General features: G+C 36.6%; 1 protein-coding gene across 2 annotated transcripts; it reads left to right on the top strand.

Annotated features, from left to right (window-relative positions):
- The first annotated feature begins 1363 nt into the window (after positions 1–1363).
- On the top strand, positions 1364–21283 carry Tra2b (transformer 2 beta homolog). 2 transcript variants are annotated; one of them, XM_026389315.2, is made up of 9 exons: positions 1364–1580; positions 12411–12544; positions 13535–13697; positions 15336–15524; positions 16948–17063; positions 18063–18146; positions 19553–19612; positions 20221–20294; positions 20878–21283. In XM_026389315.2, the coding sequence occupies exons 1-9, from the start codon at positions 1545–1547 to the stop codon at positions 20886–20888; spliced, it is 867 nt and encodes a 288-aa protein (XP_026245100.1). In that variant the 5' UTR covers positions 1364–1544; the 3' UTR covers positions 20889–21283. The 2 variants fall into 2 exon arrangements, with proteins under 2 accessions (XP_026245100.1, XP_077651499.1); XM_077795373.1 differs by lacking the exon at positions 12411–12544 and having other exon boundaries at positions 1365–1580.
- Positions 21284–21559: the final 276 nt, after the last annotated feature.

Consider the following 21559-nt stretch of genomic DNA (forward strand, 5'->3'; position numbering starts at 1 on the left):
AGTGTCAGCTTGAGATATCAGCTTGGAGTGGGACTTATACGGTTGTCACAGGCAAGAAAAAACATACTCTTCTTAAGCCTGAAAACAGAGATTCAGAGGTTTGTTGCTCTGACAATTTTCCTGGGCAAGACTTATGATGAATGACCACATGACAGGGTCAAGGTGCCACCATGTCCATTCTTGGGGTGCTCCTCCTTTTACAGGTCTTGAGTGAGGGGTTTGTATCATTTGGTGTCTGGTGTGTTTAACAAACTCATGGTTTTAGTTTTTTCTTTTCTTCTTTTTGTTTGTACTGGGGATTTAACCCAGGGGCACTTTTCATCCCCAGCCTCTTTTTTTTTTTGGATACAGGGTCTCACTAAGTTGCTTAGGACCTCACTAAATTGCTGAGGCTGGCCTCAATCCTCCTGCCTCAGCCTCCTGAGTTGCCCCGCCATCCCCCAGCTGGGTCTGTTCCTCCAGATATGGGTTTGATATACCTATGCATCTATATGCTTCTGATTAACTTGATGTTCACAGATGGTCATTATTATTAGCGTGATAATTACTTAACAACTTGTGCCTTAAGGGTGGTTGTTTTCTTGTAAAAACAAGGTGTAGTCCTTTCCACTCAGCACCTAATCTGTAAATGGAGTAGTTAATGGCAAACTACTGCTTTACAAAATGGAGTAACTCAGGTTTAGGCACAGCCTGAAAACGACTGTGCTACGAACCAAAGAGTAACCCGAAGAAGGTCAAGGTCTGCTCACCACAACGGCAAAATTAACTCTCCCACCTTGTGACACCATTGTAGTCGTACTTGGCTCTAGCACTTAAAATGATAGTTTGTAAATATTTGTGTTCTCCCTCATTAGACGACTGTTATTTTCAGAACAGAGATTTTGTTTAATTCCTGGGTATAAAGATTAGGTTTTTAAAAAAAGTTTATTCAGGAAGGAAAAACCAATTACTAAGGGCTACATTCAAAGTAAAGTAGGAAACTAGCGCATGGATTTCCGCCTCTTTCAATGAAGGCAAACACAAAACGAGACAGGAAACCAGGCGGAAGAAAGGAATAAAGGGCGGGGTAAATGGTGACTCTCTTCTCCCAACTCCCACCTTCAGTGTTCTCTGGGAGAGTTTCAGAAGCGATTCAGATCTGGCTGGTGACATCACCGTGTCCCGAGGCTACAACCTCTGAGGCCTTGAGACACACTCACTTTCCCGCCCAACAGAGGAGGAGAGACAGGGGTGGAGCAGCACGAGAGGGCGGGGTCGACGTCACATCCGGTTCGGAACCAGCCACCGCTGAGCTGTGAGGGCCTGGCGCGGAGGGGCGGGGCCGAGAAAGCGCGCGTTCTTGAGAGGGAGGAGCCGGGTTAAGGAGTGCCGCGTCACGTCCGGCAGAGCTAGAGCCCGAGCGGAGGTGGTGCGGAGCGTTTCGGCTCTGAGCGGCTCGGCAACCCGTGCGTCCTGCGAGGCTGCGGCGGAGCCTCTGTCGAGAAGGCGCAAGAGGTTGGCAGCTTCGACTGAAGCCCAGCGAGCAGCGACGTCAGCTAGGAGTCATGAGCGACAGCGGCGAGCAGAATTACGGCGAGCGGGTACGTATAGGTGGTGTAGGGGGTGGCTATGTGGTCCCAGCTTCTTGCATCTCTTTCTAGGCCCATCGGCCTCGGCCTGGAGTCGGAGGCGTATTAGGCCCCCAAGTCTGAAGCCAGGAGGGATAGGTGACAACGTTTAAAAAGCCTTTGTATATACGTGTCTTTGGTCGAAAAGGAAGCCGCCAACCGGTTATGCGGCTTCGTTCCCAAGACGGCCGTTTTTTCCGTTATAAGGAGGGGGGAGAGATTAAAAATGGCCGCGGTGTCCCCTCGGTGTTGGGGGAGGGGAGCGGTATCCTATTTCGCCGTTGCTCCCTGCGAAGCCTCGCCGCAGCCATCTTGGGCTGGCGGTCCGGGCGCGCAGCCAGAGGCACAAAATGGCGGAGGAGCGGCGCTCCGACGCTGGCAGGGCCTACCGCGGGCCGCGCCTCGGTGGGGCGCGGGGAGACGTTTTGAGGGCCTTTAGCCCAGTGTTTAGGTCAGCGAAGGTCTTTTTTTATGGCAATGGAAAGCACAGTATCTAGGGTGTACTTGGCCTCGTTTAAGCTGGAAACAATCTGACGTAAATGCTGGGCCCGTTAGTTTTGGGCGGATGGCGTGCGGGCTTTGTGTTTGGCCTAAAAGGAATGCCGCTCTTGTATCGAAGGGGCGTTCCGGGCAAAAACCGTCGTCGGTGTCCTAGTAAACGGAACCTTAAGCTCGCCAAGATTGTTTTATGGAGATTTTTTTCCCCCCATGGGATTGTGAAGGAGAAATTGGCGGGCAACAATTTATGGCGCCGTTTCCTTTGTTTTGGGACGTTCGGATCCCGAGAACCACCACGTGTTGGTACTCTTTGTTTACACCTCCTAAAGGTGGGCGTTGATTACGTTCCTAGATTGGGAGAATGAGATGGTTTCTAAGCTTAAACAGCATCGCTTAGCTGTGGGGCTTTGGATGTGAGATGCGGAAAGCACCGAATGGCGGTAAAGGGGGGGGGCTTGCTAAAATGTTTGGAGCTTAAGGAAGACTTATTGAAAGGTAATAAGTATCATAGAAATCATCTTTTGAGACTTACAGGAATAAGTTGCGCAGGCTTTTTTTGTTGGTTGGTTATGAGTTGGTATTTGTTTTTCTAGTACACTTTGTTAATTTTTTTTTCTTGTAAAGCTGCCTTAAAGTCTGAATACCATTGGTCAAGTAAAACCTATTTAAACATCTTATTAAACTCTTTAACATTTAAAAGATTTTCTTAGGTAGTTTAGTAGAAAGTATTTTTAGAGAACTGTATGACAGTGAACTTGAAACCAAATCTGATTAATTTGGTTTGAACTAATGAGACCTTGCTTATACATATAGATAAATCAACATTAGGTTTTTAGATTTTGATGTTTCCCCAAAACATTGTTGACTAACGTCACCAGGGCGTTTTTGTTTTAAAGCTCTTCCTTGGGCTAAGAAAGTTTGATTTTAACCCACAAGTTGTCAGTGTGGCTTGTGACTGTGTCTGGTTGCTGCCGACCAGAATACACTGTTTGGATATACTCTTGCTGGTGCTTGGCCTGAAGAGCAAATGATTTTAAAGTGTTAAGTTATTAACACCAATTACTGGATACTTTGTACTTTTCAGGAAGTACCAAATGATTTATTTCTGATGAGAGTTCCCAGTTGAAAATATTTGAAGAAGTTAAATATAGTGTCCTCCTGAGGTGGGAAAAATTGTTCAAAGAATTAACTAGTAAATACATGGAGAAGGAAATGATTGAAGGAAGAAATCAGTCCCAGTTTGAAACGGAGCCGGCTCAAATGAAACTGTGCCTCCTAATTTGAAAGTTTTACTTTCTGGTGTTTCTCACAAACCCGAATGGGTATTTGATAAAATGAATAAGGGGAGAAAAAGGTTGTGTTAATTGATACTTCTTTTACATAAGAGCCTTTGCTTTTTAAAATAGATTTTCTAAGTTTTGAAATTTAAAAAATACTTCCACATTGTTGTATGTTTGTGTTTCCTTTCCAATTAGAACCTTTAAATATTGGAAGCCTGGAACACATTTGGAGCACCAAGATAAGCTTAGCAAAACTATAAAATTCAATGGCATAATGTAAAAGTAATACTTGATTGTTCAAGCCCCAGTCAGCGGGCACGTAGGTAGTATATACGTATTTGTGTGATGCAAAGCAATAGTGGTCAAGTCTGATTGACTAGCCTTTCCTTTTGGAAGTGAGCAGTGAAAAACATGTTCAAGGTTAATCTTGGATATGTTCAGTATAAATGACATCTCTGAAGCCTGGGGGGGGGAAATGGCCTCATTTTTTCATTTGACCTCTGGTTTTGGCTGTTAAACATTGTAAACTAATGTAAATAACACCAGTCTCTTCAAATCAGCTGGAATCTTTTCTCTTTTTTGTCTCATCCAGCCACTCCTATGTTCAACACCCCAACTTCCCTAGTACTGTTTTTCCTCCACCCTCTTTAGACTTTAGAAGCTCTTTTCCTAAAGATTTAAGGTTTGTGTTTGGAGTAAATTATTCTCCCATTTGGTTACAGATATTGAATGGGTGAATGTATTTACACTTAGAACTGTGGCTCAGTGTATCCCATATCCCTACTTTACTGTGGAAATTTTTTTAATGCATAAGTTTCTTCCAGAATTTCTTAAAAATGGCTTACATTTTTAAAAAGGCAAGCCTAATGTTTACATCCCTTCATAATTCTGAATATAAGAACACTTGAGTTAATTAAGTTTAGAGGTGTAAGTTTAAAATCTAGAAATGATCACAGTATCATGTTTGCATGTTTGGTAGCAACACAGTATAATATTCTCCCCTCTTTGGGATTTTGGCTAGTTTGAAACTTTACATCAAGGATACAGAAACTAAGGATTGTATCCTATTTGTAGACTGGGTATTCTAAGTTTTAAACCAGTCTCTTTAATGTTTTGGCTCAACAAATAATTTGGTGGAGTATTTACTTTGTAGAAGCAATGTATTTGAGACAGCCACTTACTCTGTGAAGAGATGAATAGTTTGGATTCTATCCCATCACATTGCCTTTCAAATTCTACAGTTTTTCTGTTTAATCTTGGGATATATTTGTTCCTTATTTTTAACCTGTTGCTCTAAATTTTAATTTTCAAAACTGAAACATCTCCTGAAGACTCTTTAGTCTAAAGTCCTCACACCAAACTCCTTTTACTAAAGGTTTAATTAAGGGGCTGGGGTTGTGACCTAGCGCATGTGAGACCCTGGGTTCAGTCCTCAGCACCACATAAAAATAAATAAATAAAATAAAGGTATTGTGTCCTAAAAAATAAATTTTTTAAAAAAGATTGAATTAAAAATAAGTGTGAGGAAATAGTTTGCATTGTTTTGTATCATTGTGACTGGTTAGATATGTCTGTTGAAACCAGGTTGAAATCTTTTCCCTTGGTTTAAATAAGAATGTTTTTAATAGAGTGAATAATGTCTGGATCTAGAAGGTGGCATTTTCAAACTGAAATTACAAGTGATTTTACAAGGTAAGTACTGCTGGTTTTGTGAAAAGTGAAGAGGAATTCAGATGATGAGAGAAGTTTTAATGGTATTTGCTTTGTTTATACAGCATTTTCCCTTTATTGAGACCCCAAACCTAAACATTAATGCTTTTATAGTTGTTCATATTTTACCCAAGACAAGGAGAGAGCTACAGTTGTGTACGTCGGAGCCTTAGAAATAATTTGTAAATGTTGACAAGAGCTTATACATAACTATTATTTTCTTACAAAGAATGGTGATTGATGTTCAGGAATTTTAACTGTTTACCCAGGTTAGTATTCTGGGTATGTCATAGAATTAGATATTATCAATTTTAATTGGTTTAAACTGTAAGGCAAAAAAAAAAATCACCATAGCAAACTGTAGTCTTGAAAGTCCCCAAAAATCTTTGCTTTGAATTGGGTTTTGGAGGTTAATTATTTTCAGATTGTTACTTTTGTCAGTCTAAATTGTCACATTGCAGCTTGGATGAGGCTCTTTTGCATAAAATTTTTGTGCTTGTAGATAAAACAACAAAAAGCATACTTGTATTTGCTTGTGCTGAATGTACTTTAATGAATGTAAATTTAAGGGTTGTCTGTTTTTGCAAGAAATTTTCTAAAAGATTCAGGCAAGTCTTTATTTTTATTTTTTTAGCAAGATCCTAGATTTTCTTTGCCAATGCCCTTTCCAGTTATTAAAATATTATAAAATATAACCTTGTCAGCTTGCTGAGTTTGTGCATGTGTAATGTTAAATGGACTCCAGTTTGTAGTCTCTAGAAACTTTGTAACAAATTGTATTGCTGATGGGACAAGTTTATTTTCTAAGTAGGGTCTCTTAACCAAATATATAACATTAGCCTAATTGTTGCCCTCCGGAGGCTTATAAAGTGGCCACTTGAACTTAGAAACTGAGTTGAAATAAACATAATATTTATGTTATTTAGTCTGGTTTCTTAAAATATAGGAGGAAAATTGGAAAGGGGTAATGAAAAAAGAGCCAGGTGTCCCTGTATTGTAAACAGTTGTGTTACCTAGGTCTTTGGCCTCTGTTCCAGTATTTTCAGCATCTAAGCCCTGTATCTGTACATAATCTTTAGCAGGCCCTAAGGAAACATGCTTGGGCATTCTGATTCCACGATTACATTTGTGTTACCAGCAAACATTTCCCATTACATTTGAGTGATGGATATTAAAAGAAAACCAATTAGTATGATTCCCTTAAATAAAAAGTTATTTAAGTCTTTTCCCAGATTAAATAAACAATAATTGACTGTAAAACTAGACTGGAAATTGTTTTTACTTTTTTAGAAAATATTTCCCAGGATAGCCATGGTTATCTTTATACCCAGATAGGTGTAAAGACTTACCTGTGATTTTTTTTCTTTTAAGAATTTTTTTTTCCAAAAGGAAAATATAGGAGAGGAAATGAATGGCATTAAATGAAAGATTATATGATAATGCAGAATGTTTTATGCAGGCAGTATTAGTATTTTGTTTACACTAATCTGCTAAGTTGAGTCTTTTAAATCATCATCTGTGGAGGTGAGCTATAGTTTTCTATATTGCCACCTTATAAAGTAGAATTTTGCTCCCCGTGATTTCCAAACTTTAATACTTTGTTCATCAAGGGGAAAACATTACCAGAAAAATCTTTGAAAATACTACTGTTGGACGCAGGTTTGCTCTTTTCCTTCATAGCTACTGGCATATAGTAGTAGGTTGACTTAATTTTTGCTGATTTTAGTTCTAAATTTAGTAATTACACGATTCATACTATAAAACTTCAATAGAGCAGCTTTCCCAGGGGTGGGTTGAACACTATAGTTCCAAATTGTCAGGTTCCCTGACATTGTCTAACAGTGCTCTTTAAAATATACAGTACAAAAATGTGTGACATAAGATACGTTTCTTTATCCTATCTAGACAAAGTCACAATATTGTAAACCTCTTCAACCCTGAGCCTTTGTCATCATTGTACAAATGAATTGTCCGTGCTTTCCTTTCTTGCACTTTTGTATTAATGTGTCACTTTTTGACTAGAGATGTGCTTTTGACACTTAAGATTTTCTCTTGATGAATACAATCTTAAGAAGTGTGAAATGTAATTAACAGTTCTAAAATGTTAAATGAACAGTAAATGTTCAGTGGCGCACTTCACATTCAACTTAAAACGCATGATAAGTCTATTTGGAGTAGACATGAGATTATCATAGACTAGAAACAACAGAAAACTGTAGTTTCTGATTTTTGAACTGCATATTCTAGTTTTTTTTTTTTAATCCAAAACGACAAGGGATTTTTTTTTCTAGTTTCAGTTTTGGCACTGGATTTTATCCCGGAGTTTTAAAATATTCTTCATCCTGTTCTTTTTCTATTAAGGTTAATGTTGAAGAAGGAAAATGCGGAAGTCGTCATTTGACAAGTTTTATAAATGAGTATTTGAAGCTCAGGAATAAGTGAAGCTGAAATTTGAAAAAATAAAAGAAAGAATGCATGCTAATTATCAGACCAGAAGTCCCACTTGTAGAATATTGAGCAATTTGTGTGAAGTGGGGAAGATGAAAGAAGTCAGAATTTGAAACGGAAGAATGAAGAAAAGAAATAAAAATGAAGTTAAGATAAGAAGTAATCTGGAATCAGAAAGCACTACGCTAAGTAATTACTAGTCTGTTTATGTGTCCCTGTATATTTTGCTAAACATGCATGCATTATTTGTTTAATAGAAGAAAATATATACAGGGTAACGAAGTGCCTTCCAAGGGAAACGTATAAATTAGGTAATTCTAATTTTAACTGCTTAGTCAAATGATTGAAATGCAATTCTTTAAAAATAATCCTTTGTAGTCAAATACCAGGCAGTGATGAGCTCTCCAGCATGGGTAACAGTTGGCTTCCTGTTGTCCCTTAGATTTTTCATCTAACTAAGCTTGTTCTGGGACATGAGTGAGTACCTTCCAAGTTGGAACTGCTGGTGGTATATGCCACCTCCATCCTCCCAACTCTTAATGCACTGACCTTTATCCTTCAGTACTAAATAATATATGGTTATAATGTTTTTCTGTTGGAAGTTTTTAAAAGAATGTCACCAGGATGGTTATGAAGCCAAACCCCCAAAATCCAAGCAAAGCATTAAACCAGGATAGTTAAGTTTTGGAATGAAAGCATTAGTTTTTTCCCAAATGGTGTTAGTGGAAAGCTGCAACCATTTAGGCCCTGATATTCAGATGCATATGTGCCAAATAGGAACGATTCTTCAAATTTTAATGCTTGTTCCAGCCAAATGACTAAGGTTTCCGCTAAAATACAATACCTTTCCTTGGAAGAGGTGGGTCATACAAGTGAAACAGGATAGCTAATTCAAAATGTAATAGTAGTAATAGGTGCTTTGTTCCATTTTCTGTTATCAGTGTTTAGCTATTATGATATTGAAGACAGATTCTAAAATAGTTTTTTTCTAGACTGCTATCCCTATCACTTCCTGAGGAAACTCAAAAGTTCTGTCTTTTCTCTTTCTGTGTTTCATTGTAGCCAAGAAGAGTCAGATGATGGTGTGATGTTGTTGCCCCTGGTTGGATGGGACAAGTACACATATCAAAATAATTAGTAACCACCCAACAGTTGTCTTCTACCCAATTTAGAATGCCAAGGGTATCATCTTAATACCTTTTTTTTTTTTTTTTTGGATAAACTGAAGGAAGCTTTAAAACTTTCTCTCAGGTGTAGGTCTTAAAGCTCTTGGAGAAAGTAATTTACCCCTGAAACTTACAGGATCCATTTTTTGATACTTGGGGCCTATTATCACAGTGTGAAAGTTGTATTTTTTATATTATTATTGCATTTTGTAAACAGAAGAAAAATATTCCCATTTATAAAGTTTTTGTATTCATTTTGCCTTAATTGTTGCTTTGTAAAACTTGCTATAAATAAACCAGTATAACGACATGAATAATGCTGATTTTGCACATAGCAGAGGTAAAAATTATGAATATTTCTGTTCAAGCCCTTGGGTTCTTTTATCAAGAGACCTGAAAAGTCTAGAGGAAAGGGCCTTTTAGCCCCATAAACTATCGGAACCAGTATGAAATTTAATTATGTGGCCCAAACTGGAAAGACTTAAGGTAAAAATGTTGATGCTGAATGCTGGTGGATTGTCAACATCCATTCCTTCTTGGCCAAGTCATCTTTGGGTATTAGTGTGGCTCCTCCCTGGGCCATTGGGGAGACAAGGGAAGTTACAGGCCTTTGTCCTGGGACAGGCAGTATAGGGAAGACAAAAATAATCAGGAGTGTTGATAAATGTTAGGGATGGATAGAAACATGGTTCCAGGAGGGCGGGGTGTCAAATAGAAAGCTTATAACTTCTGAAATTGAGTCAGACTAATCTAGCATCATATTCAAGTGTACTTTGATTTTAATGAGTGGGTGCCCAACTCCAGACTTACTCAATAGATTCCAGGCTAGGGCCCTGTATTTTGAAATATTAAAGAGGTTTAGTGGATACCTCTTGTTTATGAGCTCTTGTTCTAATATACTGCATCTAGTTTTTTTGAATAATATAGGGATTGGATGGTTATTTCTGTTTCTATCATCTCTTTCAAATAATTTTTGAGATTATCACTGTTCTCAATAGGGAGATGTCATTTTGTTGGAAGGCTTATTTTTTAAATTATTTTTTTAAAATTTGTATTTCTTGTAGGTTGTATATTAATGTATGACTAGGAGCCAATCAATAAGAACCAGGATTCTCTGAGCATTTTTCAGGGAATTTTTGGCTTTATTGTATTGATGCTAAAGGCATGTGTCCTTAGCAGTTCTTTTTGGTAGGGTTTTAATGTATTGACGCCTATAACTTTGTCTGCCCTGGGTATGGAATTTGAAGTATCCTGTGTAGGGGCTTTTCCCCAACTGGTTTTATAGATTTGCCTGTGTATTAAGACTTAATTTATGCTTTGGATTTGGCTCATCTTTTAGGTCTCATTTCTTTTAAGCAAACTAAAATCCTTACATATATCTTCCCAACCAGCTAAGTGGCAGAAGGCTTTAATTTTCCTAAGAAAATATCCATCATAGGAAAGAAAGTAGAGGTACTATTTAGGTGTTAACCAGATGGCAGTAGACAGGGTATTCCCCTTATTCTTGGTATAAGAAATTATTATGAAATTTTGCATAGCCTGTTAGATTCTGAGGCTGAGTGAACTCTGAATTTATAAATACACTGTCTGGCTCTTGGTCTTCTCTGATTTCATGAATAAATCTCAGTAAGACTTATTTCCTAGACTAGTGCTTGTGAAACAGACTAAAGCATCTCAGTTTGGAATAAAGCTTTTCTGTTGATTGAAGCCAAGAAATTTGTGAAAAGGGTTCTTGCCTCTCTGTACCTGATCTTCCTTTATATTCAAGTTCCAGTGTTAAAAATTTGTTAGCTATAACATTAGAGATTTTAACTGTTAACTGTAAGGCATTGGTGTTCTGCTCTCCTTCATGAGCAAGTAGTTCTATTTGGTTTCTATTAAAGCTTATAATTATTCCATTAAGTTATATTTCTAGCACTGGAATAGAAGCATTTAGATAACTTGTTCCTCATTTATCTTCTCTTCTAGATTAGCTTTTGCTTGTAGTGAAGATGGTAAAATTTGCACTCATATTTTTGAGGCGTATTGAGAGTAGAGATAGTGTCTTTAAATCTAAGGGCTTGTAAATTGGGGTTTCCAGTATAGCAATATATCTTTAAACCTGAGGGTATCTATTTTTCAACAACAATCTGAGGTTCTTTTTTCTTGTGTTTGAAGTCATTTATTGAAGAGGAGGATTGGTAGACAGGAAAGCATGTGTAGCATTTCAAAAAATTGTTTGTGGTATAGAGACCCAAATTCATTTTCTTTGTTAGACTTTTCTTCCCTATTTTTGAACTTAAAACTTGATCTTATCTGTCTGGGCTATCTACACCCCTTGCTCCCCTGATTCCCCTCTCCCCCAAGGCATCATAGAAAGAGTCTTCTGAGTGTTTTCCACTATCCTGTAAAAAAAAAGTTTGTATTCTAAAAGGTTTTTAAACTGTAATTAAAGCCTTTTAGAGATGCCAGAATTTTCTGAAGTTTGGCAGAGGGGCGATCTCTTTGTGATGACTTATATTTGGATTCAGACTTTACAGTGACTTAATACTGTAAAATAGCTTCATTTTCAACCTGGCCATTTGTGCTGTGTCTCAGGTAGAGTTTCATTTTGGATTTCTAGGTCTCAAATTGGAAAACCTACAATGAATGCTGTCTTGCTTGGTGAGAGCTTAGTTATCAAAGACTTGGAGTCTCTTTATCTTCTTGGTACAATTTGCAGAACTTTTTCCTAATTCTGTTACTAGCTATATTGCACATGCCTCTTCTGCTGTTTGACATGTGCCGTTAACTCATTGAATTAAATATCCTATTGAGACATTATCCTTTGCTGGTTTCTTTTTGAGATCTTTTTTATGCTACTTGCCTGCCAGCTACTTGAATTTTGATTGAGAAAGCTTAGAGTACACAGATTATCTAGACTTCAGTTTTTGCTTGTAGTTCCTGATCACCTTTCCTTCCTGGACCCTAGATTAGTAGTTGATGATTTAATCTGTCTTGGTTTTAATATGTATTTTTTATATAACATTTCTAGTTTACTTATTTAAGTTTACCCTGTCCTGTCTCCATGTAGCTGAGAAATCTAGGTCTTAACAGGCCATTGCCGTTGAATTTCTTAGGAGCCTCCCACCATTAGATGAACCTAGGGTCTTATAGAATTTATTTAATGTCTATATGGCTGGTCCTTGCTTTCCACTAGGTTTCCACCTTTAGGACTTAAATGAGATCATTGTCCTTGTCTCTTTCCGCATTTAACAATAAATACAACTCTTGAAAATTTGAAGTCTTATGAAAACTATCAAAAGCATTCTAAAAGTAAGTTTTGCAAATTTTGTAGGGTTTTTAAATTGATTGTAACTTAACTGAAAAAATAAGTTATAGATTTTATAGTTAATAAGATTCTTTCTCACCCTGGTCTTTATGGAGTAACATTCCCAAAATACAATCCTTGGACAATTCCCTTAACCACCCTTTCTTCAGGGAGTGGGATCAGGTAACTCTTATTCCTGCTCCAGAAAGGTGGAAGAAAGGACAAATTAATTGACTTATGTCATTTGGAGGAATGAAACTATTATACCAGGTATATGCAATTCCTGCCCTTACCTATGTTTTCTTATCTTTGGAAGAGGATTGCTCTCCTCACCATTTACCTCACAGCAGCTTGTTTGTTTTTGAAGTTGCCCAGAAAGTATACAAATTAAACTTTTGACATCTACGTGTAGGAATCCCGTTCTGCTTCCAGAAGTGGAAGTGCTCACGGATCGGGGAAATCTGCAAGGCATACCCCTGCAAGGTCTCGCTCCAAGGAAGATTCCAGGCGTTCCAGATCAAAGTCCAGGTCCAGATCTGAATCTAGGTAAGAAAGACAATCTTGAGATTTTCTTCTGTTTCTCTTAGCTCTGAAATTGGTGTGTGCTTTGTTAAACTAGGAAGATAGAGAGGGTTAGATCTTTTGTTGGCTTATTTAATATTGGTACTAGAAACGAACCTAAGTTGTGGAAGAGACACTTTAAGTGGTTAAGAGCCTGGGCTTCTGGAGTCAGGGTTCAAATCTTACCTCTATTTTTGCTGGCTTGGGCAGATTACTTACTTAACCTTTTCAACTTTAGCTTATTATCTATAAAAGGCAAGTTACATTAGTTTTTTGAAGTTGTGAGGATTCACTATAAGCAAACTGTTCGTTAGTTTGGCAAATATAAAACATTAGTTTTCATTAATTGCAGTTCTTTTAAATAGGTGTAGTCCAGTGTGGATTTAAAAACTTACCACAGTGTTGGAGGGGTTTGGGAGCTTTTTTGTGTGTTAAGAGAAGGCTGTGCATCCTACTTTGCTTGGAACAGTCGCAGGTTATTAATGCCTCTTCAGGCATAATTACAGCACCTCTTAAATGTGTCCTGGATTGTGTGGTAATGCTAGTCGAGAGCCACTTATTGATCTTTTAAAAAATAAACTACTGGTAAAAAAAAAAACTGCCTGTGGTGATGATTTTATAATTGTGTTAAAATGAGTAGTGGGAGACAGAAATAGAGTGGTATTAAAAGCAAAAGATGTGCATAAACTAAGCTAGTAAAGTGCTGCATGCCTTGATTTTTCAGAAGATGAGTATAAATTTGATTTCACCTTTTGTTAATTTGAAGAAATGTTGGTATAGCTTGTGATTTTGACAACACTTCTAGCAAAGTTGAAATGAATAGAGAAGAAAAAATGGACTCCACTTAAATTGGTGATCATGTTAACATATCTAGATTGTATCCCTCTTTGGGAGTTTAACCTCCAGTAATAAAAGCATTGAAAGTCAGATCTATTTCAGTTGTTTATTTTAAACTTTAAGCCTTTGTCTTAACAGGTCTAGATCCAGAAGAAGCTCTCGGAGGCATTATACAAGGTCCCGATCCCGCTCCCGCTCCCATAGACGATCCCGTAGCAGGTCTTACAGTAGAGACTATCGCAGACGACACAGCCACAGTCATTCTCCCATGTCTACTCGAAGGCGCCATGTTGGCAATCGGGTAAGATGAAAAACTTTTTTAAGCAGTACTGCCTAAATTTATTCCCATCTCATTCCCTCCCCCAACCAAGAAATGGTTTTTACAGCTGGCCTGTGACACCTGCCTATAATCATAATCCCAGTGACTTTGAGATGAGGCGGGAGGATCCCCAGGTTTACGGCCAACCTGTCTCAATAAAAACAAGTACTCTAGTAAAAGTACTCTTGGGTTCACTCCTCAGTAGCTTACCACTGCCCAATAAAAAACTAACATGGAAAGTGGAGCTATTAGCAGTATAACATACAGCTCCATACTGATGTTACTCATAATTCTGAGGTGTGGTTTATAAATTTTAAAAGGTGCTCTCCTAAGTTTTTTCATTTGATTTTAAACTTATTTTTGGTATAAGGAGTTTGTTTTTAAAATGGAATGTAATTTCCCTAGTAAATTGTGATATATAAAAGTGAAACCTGGTAATTTCATTTTGGAAACTGGAAAGTTAGGAACATGGTCTTTTTGTTGTATCAATGCAGACTGCTTAATACGTGTTAAAAATGGTTTGGTATACATCCTCTTGGGTTGCATTTATTTGCTGATTTCCAGAAAATACTAAATGGAAAGTCTGGACATAATAACTTTCCACTCCATCACTAGCATGATGTAATCAGGTGCTGTGCTGTTTCCTAGGCAAGGCATGAGCCATCCCTTTGTACAACATGTTTACACCGCATATGCTACCCCCACCATTACTCACTTAGCCATCTGAAAGCAGCTGAGACCATATTCATAGAATTACTGTTACTGTGCCTATTTTCTTAAGTCAAGTTTTTTCATAGGTACATAACCGAATTGTTTAAGGTATAATAATAGAAAAGTCTGTTTTAGTACAGGTGTAATTATTTAAAAAAAAAAAACTTTTTTTTTTAAGTTGAAGATGTACACAAAACTTTATTTTTATGTGGTGTTGAGGATTGAGCCCAGTGCTTAACACTTGTGAGGCAAGCACTCTACCACTGAGCCACCAACCACCCTATCACTACAGTTGTATTTTTACCTACCGATGAATGAGGGCTGACTTCTAATTTTTTTTAGTGCCATTTTTTCATCATGACATTTACATTTTAGTAGGCAATTAAGAAATATAGTGGTGTTTTTTGATACTGTTTTGGGTGCTGGAAATTGAGCCCCACCCCTTGTAGTGATGATTTAAAGTATATAAGAAGGTTATGTGCAAACAAGTTTTTCATTGTAGGAGCAGTATGTGCTAGCAATTTGAACATCTAACTTTAGTATCTGGGCAGGGCCAATGGAAATAATGCCTATGGACAAAGTGATAACTATAGCATTGGGTATGTGTGTTCTTGTGAAAAGCCTGAATGTTTTTTACTTTCTTGGTTTTTGTTACAGAGAATTAAATCCAGGTTGCATTACCACTAAGTTACAGCCCTGTTTTTTTTTTTTCTTTTTCTTTTTTCCTCCCTTTTGAAACAGGGTCTCAACAAAGTTCTTCTGTGGTCTTTGTGCCCATTCTTTAAAATATTTGCAGTGCTTTGTAATTTTTAAATGATATTTGGTCTAATTATATATCTTACGGGTTCCTTCACATTATTTCTCTCTAAACAGGTTTTCAAAGTTTAATACCCTTTTTTCTATTTCTAGGCAAATCCTGACCCCAACTGTTGTCTTGGAGTATTTGGGTTGAGCTTATATACCACAGAAAGAGATCTGAGAGAAGTATTCTCTAAATATGGCCCCATTGCTGATGTGTCTATTGTATATGACCAGCAGTCTAGGCGTTCAAGAGGATTTGCCTTTGTGTATTTTGAAAATGTAGATGATGCCAAGGAAGTAAGTAACATTTACCTTTGAAAAAAAAAAAAAAGGATTTCTGTTTAACTCCCAAGTACTAATGGACAAGTGCTTAGACAAGGACAATTTTTGCTATTTATGGTATAAATAAGAGATGTAACTACAGTTTTAGGTAAATCCTTCTAGCCTCAGATATCAAATTATACATTGAATTCTTTTTTCAACCTTTCATTGTGGGGAAATTTCAAATCCATGTGGATTAACAGAAAAATAATTTAAGACATTTGGTTCTATCACCTAGTTTGAATAGTTCTCAACTATGGCTAGCTGTGCTGCAAATCTGTTCTTTCCATATAATTTTGAGATGAATGCAACATGTCACTGTTATTTCTGTAAATACGTATTAATGTTTTGGCATGTATAAGTAAAATACAGGAATATTAATAATTCTGTGTTTTAGAGTATCAGTGTTTACATTGAGCTGTTTTCTAAGGTGGAAAATAATCTGAAGTGATGGTTATAATTTAATGTTTTAATTTTTTAAAAGTATATTGGCAAGTGAGTGGTTTATTTGGATTTTGATTTGACTTGAGGCAGGATGTAGTGGAACTTTCATGTGTGAGATTCAAACAGCATTTACATTTTAGACTTTAGATGAAAAGGTGATAGCTGTGATATCATCTTAAGGGGAAAGGAACAAGAAAATCAGAAGCAATACAAACCTACTGGTTAATGTTTTTTATTTGTTTTAGTTGTAGGTGCCAAAAGTTACACAATTTGGCCCAATCTCACTGACAGTGTAGTAGGCTTCTACATTTTCTGATTCACTTGCTACAGCTATATGAACACTGGCTTGAAAATCTGTGCTAAAGATAAAGTAGTAACATTGGAACTAGAAACTTAAATTCTACTTAGGTTAAAGGCTGTTTTCTCAAATTATCAAACTTCCAAGACTTTGAAATGGGGTATTTTTGTTTTTAAATGCAGAGTTTTTCAGTTGGTGTATACTCTGGATAGGAGGATATGTGAATAAAACTTTGTAAAATCAGAGGATCTCAGTTCTGCTTTTACAACCAAAAGCATCCATATGTAAAGGAAAGTGTGGCACTGTGTTCAATCATTTATGGATTTCATTTGATTCCTAGCCACTTAGATTGTTAGTTTATGGATCATTAAGTAAACTATTTATCACTGGCCATATTTGGCTCTCAGATAATGTAGTTTATCAACTATGCATCACTTTAGAGCTGGAAATATTGTTAAATTGTAGTAAGTTTCTACGACCAGCTTTCCCAAATGAAATGACTCATTTTTAAGTTTTAAGATTTCATGTTCTAGCCTATGTTAAATGTTTGACACTAACTGAAAGCGTCCACTAGGTTATTATTTTTAAAGCTATAGGCTAATTTAGTATCTTTGTCTAAAATGCATACACCAATTTATTCATCTTTATCTCTTGAAGGCTAAAGAACGTGCCAATGGAATGGAGCTTGATGGACGTAGAATCAGAGTTGATTTCTCTATAACAAAAAGACCACATACCCCAACACCAGGAATTTACATGGGGAGACCAACCTAGTAAGTTTACTTGGAAGATAAAAGTGTGATTGACAGTGAAGTTTGTTAATTTCTTCCTGAAAACACTTGAGATGAAGTGACACCTACATAAAATCCTGTGACCTCGTAAATCATTTTTCTTATCTCTTAACTAGCTAAAACTAGGTAGATTGTATGTGATGGAAACATTCTATTTGTGTCACAAATTTTGTTTGCCATCTTTAAATCATTTCCTATAATAGGAATCTCAAACCGTTGTAGATAAAATCAAGTTTTTTTTTTTAAGTGTTCTTTGCAGAATATAATGCATGGGCTTTAGTTACTGCACTGAAGTATAAAATACTCCTTATCATGACTCCCCAGCTGTGTACCATATTGACAAAAAACTTTGAATTATTTAAGTCTAAATATAATGTTCCATATAATAGAGAATATGACTATGTCCATGGTTGCGATATTCTCCTGGCCCAGCTAAAACTTAGCCTACTCAGAAAAATAAAATTTTATTTTTCCTTAGAGATGTGAACTAGTGAATTAACTTTATAAAGTATTTTTTAGTTGTAGATGGACACAATACCTTCAGTTTGTTCATTTTTTTATGTGATGCTAAGGATCAAACCCAGTCCCTCACATATAACAGGCGAGCGCTCTACCACTGAGCCATAACTCCAGACCAATGAGTTGGCTTAATAAATGAGTGATTAGCACCTGTGAGCCTCCTTAACCAAAAGAGATGAAATATTGTTACAAGGGATGAGAAAAGGGAAAGGCAGATATTGGTGAGGATTATAATAAAATTAATTTCCAGTTAAAATATCAGAGAAGACCTACATATTGTAGATACCACTATTTTTGTACAGGAGAAAAAGATCCAGTTGTGTACATAGATCTTGACTAAAAAACCCAGAACACTGCATAGTATTTTGCTATATATATGTACTGATTTTTAATAGCATAAGTCTTACCTGGGAAGATAAAAGGACTACTTGAATTTTTTAAAAGGTTTATTATTATTCACAGTGGCAGCTCACGCCGTCGGGATTATTATGACAGAGGATATGATCGAGGCTATGATGATCGGGACTACTATAGCAGATCATACAGGTATGTTATATGGAAGGCCATTACCCTTCTGAGTCTCAATTGTAAGGTATTATTTAAAGCAACACAAAGCTTAGTTTTTAGTAAAGGCTTTAGTGTTGGGGGCCGTATCTCGGTGTCAGAGCGCTTGCGTACTCACGGTCTTGATTTTGACCTCAGTGCCAAAAAGAAATAAAAGCTGGAGTTTAAGTCAAATTTAAGGATTATGTGTCTTTAATTTGGTATCTGTATTTGCATTTTTGTTGAATGATTATTCTAAAATATTAAAGGGAGCTTTACCAAAAGATGTGTTAATAAATAATAACTAAAATAATAAAAATAATAATAAAACTTTATTTTAAACATTGTATATGAATCAGCTGAATTCCCTGAAAGTTGGCATGTGTTTCCATTTTGGCAGTGGTTGGGTAGTTTAGCTATCAAGTAAAATTGTAAATTTATGTGATGATTAGATATGAACTATAACATTTAACCTTGATGGGTTTGTGGCTTTGAGGTATGGATGTCTTTTTGCATGGTACTTTGATAAATTTTAAGAAATTGGAAGTTGTCCTAGCCAGGTTTATTTGCACATTCATGTAATCCCAGTGATTCAGAAGATGGCAGAGTTCAGATTGAGGCCTGTTTTGGGATTCAGCTCAGTGGTAAAGTGTCCCTGAGTTCAAGCCCCAGTACCCAAAAAAGAAAAATAAATTGTTTATATATCGCTGTTTGTAGCAGTGAGTTTATTAAGTATGCTTTTGACATTGCCAACATTTAACCCACACAAACAAAAAAAAAATTTGTTCTTTCTAAGCAAGAAATACATTAAATAACACTTAAGGGTAGAGGCTAAGATTATAGTCTCCATTTTTCATTCACTTGGTAGCATTTACTTGGAAATGTTCTGTAGTGTTAATACTCATTTTAGCCACCAGAGAGAGCACTGTGCAATTTTCTAAAGGATGGCAAAATTGACTATTTATTATACAACACTAGTATTCACTGGGCGCAGTGCCAAACACCTGTAATCCCTCATGACTCCGAAGGCTAAGGCAGAATTTCAAGTTTCAAGGCCAGCCAGGAGAACTTAGCAAGACTTTACTCAAAAAGTAAAAAGAGCTAGGAGTATAGCTCACAGTGGTTGAATACTTCTGGGTTCTATTTCCAGTATTGTGTCCCCACCCCCAACTAGTTTCACTCAAGGTTCATGAGTTTTTTTATGGGGTACTGGGGATTGTGGAGCCATACCTGACCCCACACACATACTTTTTTCTTTTTGGCGGGGGAGAGGATCCCTCCTAAGTTGCTGGGGCTGGCCTTATAAATTTGCCATCATGCCTCAGCCCCTTGAAACACTGAGCTTAGAGGTGTGAACTGCTGCACTTCGTTTTATCTTATAACTAAATGTTGCTTTTCTGTCTTCACAGAGGAGGAGGTGGAGGAGGAGGTGGATGGAGAGCTGCTCAAGACAGGGATCAGATTTACAGGTATGTCAGGAGAGAATTTAAATCTGGACAAAAACAGAAAATATTAAAGATGTTTGCTATATAGGTAGTGATATATATATATAGGCAGTTTTAAGTGGCATCACAAAATTGGATTTCTTTTAGTTTATTAAAATACTCTTTAACAATAAAAAGGGCTTTGTAGTGTTCATAAAAGTTATAAGTAATTGATGGTGTCATTTCATAAATAATGGGAAACAAGTCATGGATATGGATGCAGATTTGTAGTCATCTGCTTATGACTGCTGTGTTCTTGTACTCTTTAATTTCTCAGTTTTTCTTTTTTAAATAAGTACAACCTAACTTGAAACACTAGTCAACTTTATGGTGTTATTCCATAAAAGTGGTTGTAATTAATGGTAAGGGATTTTTATAACGTTATATTGATGGAATATAGCAAGGAGTATTTGACCTGATAGTTCTTAGGAGATGCTTATTCCAGTACACTAGGGCCCAGTATAATGTTCATTCTGTTCATCATCTTTGAAGCCTAACTAATGAAAAAAATTAAAGGTTTGTTAGGTCCTTCTAGTTTTTGTCGTATAATCGTAATTTGTGGAGACTTAGACAACCTTGACATTTGTTTACAGAAGGCGGTCACCTTCTCCTTACTACAGTCGTGGAGGATACAGGTCACGTTCCAGATCTCGATCCTACTCACCTCGTAAGTTTTTTATCTTTATGATTTTGTTTATTATGTTCTGACTTGGCATCTACAGCTAGTTGAGTGATCTTTTTGCAAATAATGGGTTGATCCACATTATCTACGTTAGGATCCATTTAATTGTTAAATAAGACGAACATAATCTGTCACCATTTTGTTTTTTCTGCTTTGGGAACTATTACAAATTTTGGACAACTGGAATTGGGTCCTTTATATGTTCTTGCATCGTCTTTTTTGCTTTCCACATTTTTTTATTGGTACCTCATAGCTGTGCCTAATGATGGGGATTCATTGTTACATAGTCATGTATGCAGTATGACAACATAAGTTAGCCAGGATCATTCCCCTACACTTATCCCCTCCCTCCCAGTTCGGGTTTTTAGACTCTTATCTCTCATATCTAGTATTTAACATCGGTTATCTCATTTCTATTTTTTGTACACACGTCTGTTATTCCCACAAAGGGAATCTGCTAGAAATTTCCTAATCGTAGAATAGTCTAATAAAGTTCTTAGCATTCAAATAAGCTTGATATACTGCTCCCTTAGCATTAAAGCATGTTTATTTTTCATTTTCTTTCCAGGTCGCTATTAAAGCATGAAGTTGAAGATTTTCTGAAACCTGCCATAGAGCTGGGATATTGTTTGTGGACAATATTTTTTATTGTCTCATGTTTAAAAAGTGAACAGTGCCTAGTGAAGTTAGGTGACTTTTACACCTTTTATGATGACTACTTTTGGTGGAGTTGAAATGCTGTTTTCATTCTGCATTTGTGTAGTTCGGTGCTTTGTTCAAAGTTAAGTGTTTTCAGAAAAGTATGTTTTGCATGTATTTTTTTACAGTCCAAATTTTGACTGCTGAGAAGTTTCTATTGTACAAAACTTCATTTAAAAGGTTTTTCTACTGAATCCAGGGTATTCTGAAGATCGAAGCCTGTGTGTAAAATGCTACCAAATGGTAAAAAGCAACAATAAACAATTTGATTTTTACTTTTCTTTCTAACATCAGTGCTTAGAACTATTCCAATTTGTCAGTAGTAAATTTAAAGACAAAACTGCCCATTTTACTCCAATCCATGAAACAAACCATATTTAATATACTTGCAAATAAATGTTAAAAATATGCTCTGTAACTCTGTACTGCTAGTATTAGAACTAAAACTCTTTCAATACAGCAAGCGCTTAATGCTTATAAATGTGGACTTGTCAGCTTTTATGTAATCTGTATCATAGCAGAGGAATAAGAAGAGTTACACATTGTATCCC

Source organism: Urocitellus parryii, chromosome 2 (assembly GCF_045843805.1).
Source record: "Urocitellus parryii isolate mUroPar1 chromosome 2, mUroPar1.hap1, whole genome shotgun sequence".
In the NCBI taxonomy this organism is placed as follows: domain Eukaryota; kingdom Metazoa; phylum Chordata; class Mammalia; order Rodentia; family Sciuridae; genus Urocitellus; species Urocitellus parryii.

Bases quoted from the DNA above. Each gene is read 5' to 3' on its own strand.
- Tra2b (XM_026389315.2), top strand. From the start codon at position 1,545: ATGAGCGACAGCGGCGAGCAGAATTACGGCGAGCGG. The intron at 13,698-15,335 runs GTAAGATGAAAA...TTCTATTTCTAG, and splicing joins GGCGCCATGTTGGCAATCGG to GCAAATCCTGACCCCAACTG. The intron at 17,064-18,062 runs GTAAGTTTACTT...TATTATTCACAG, and splicing joins TACATGGGGAGACCAACCTA to TGGCAGCTCACGCCGTCGGG.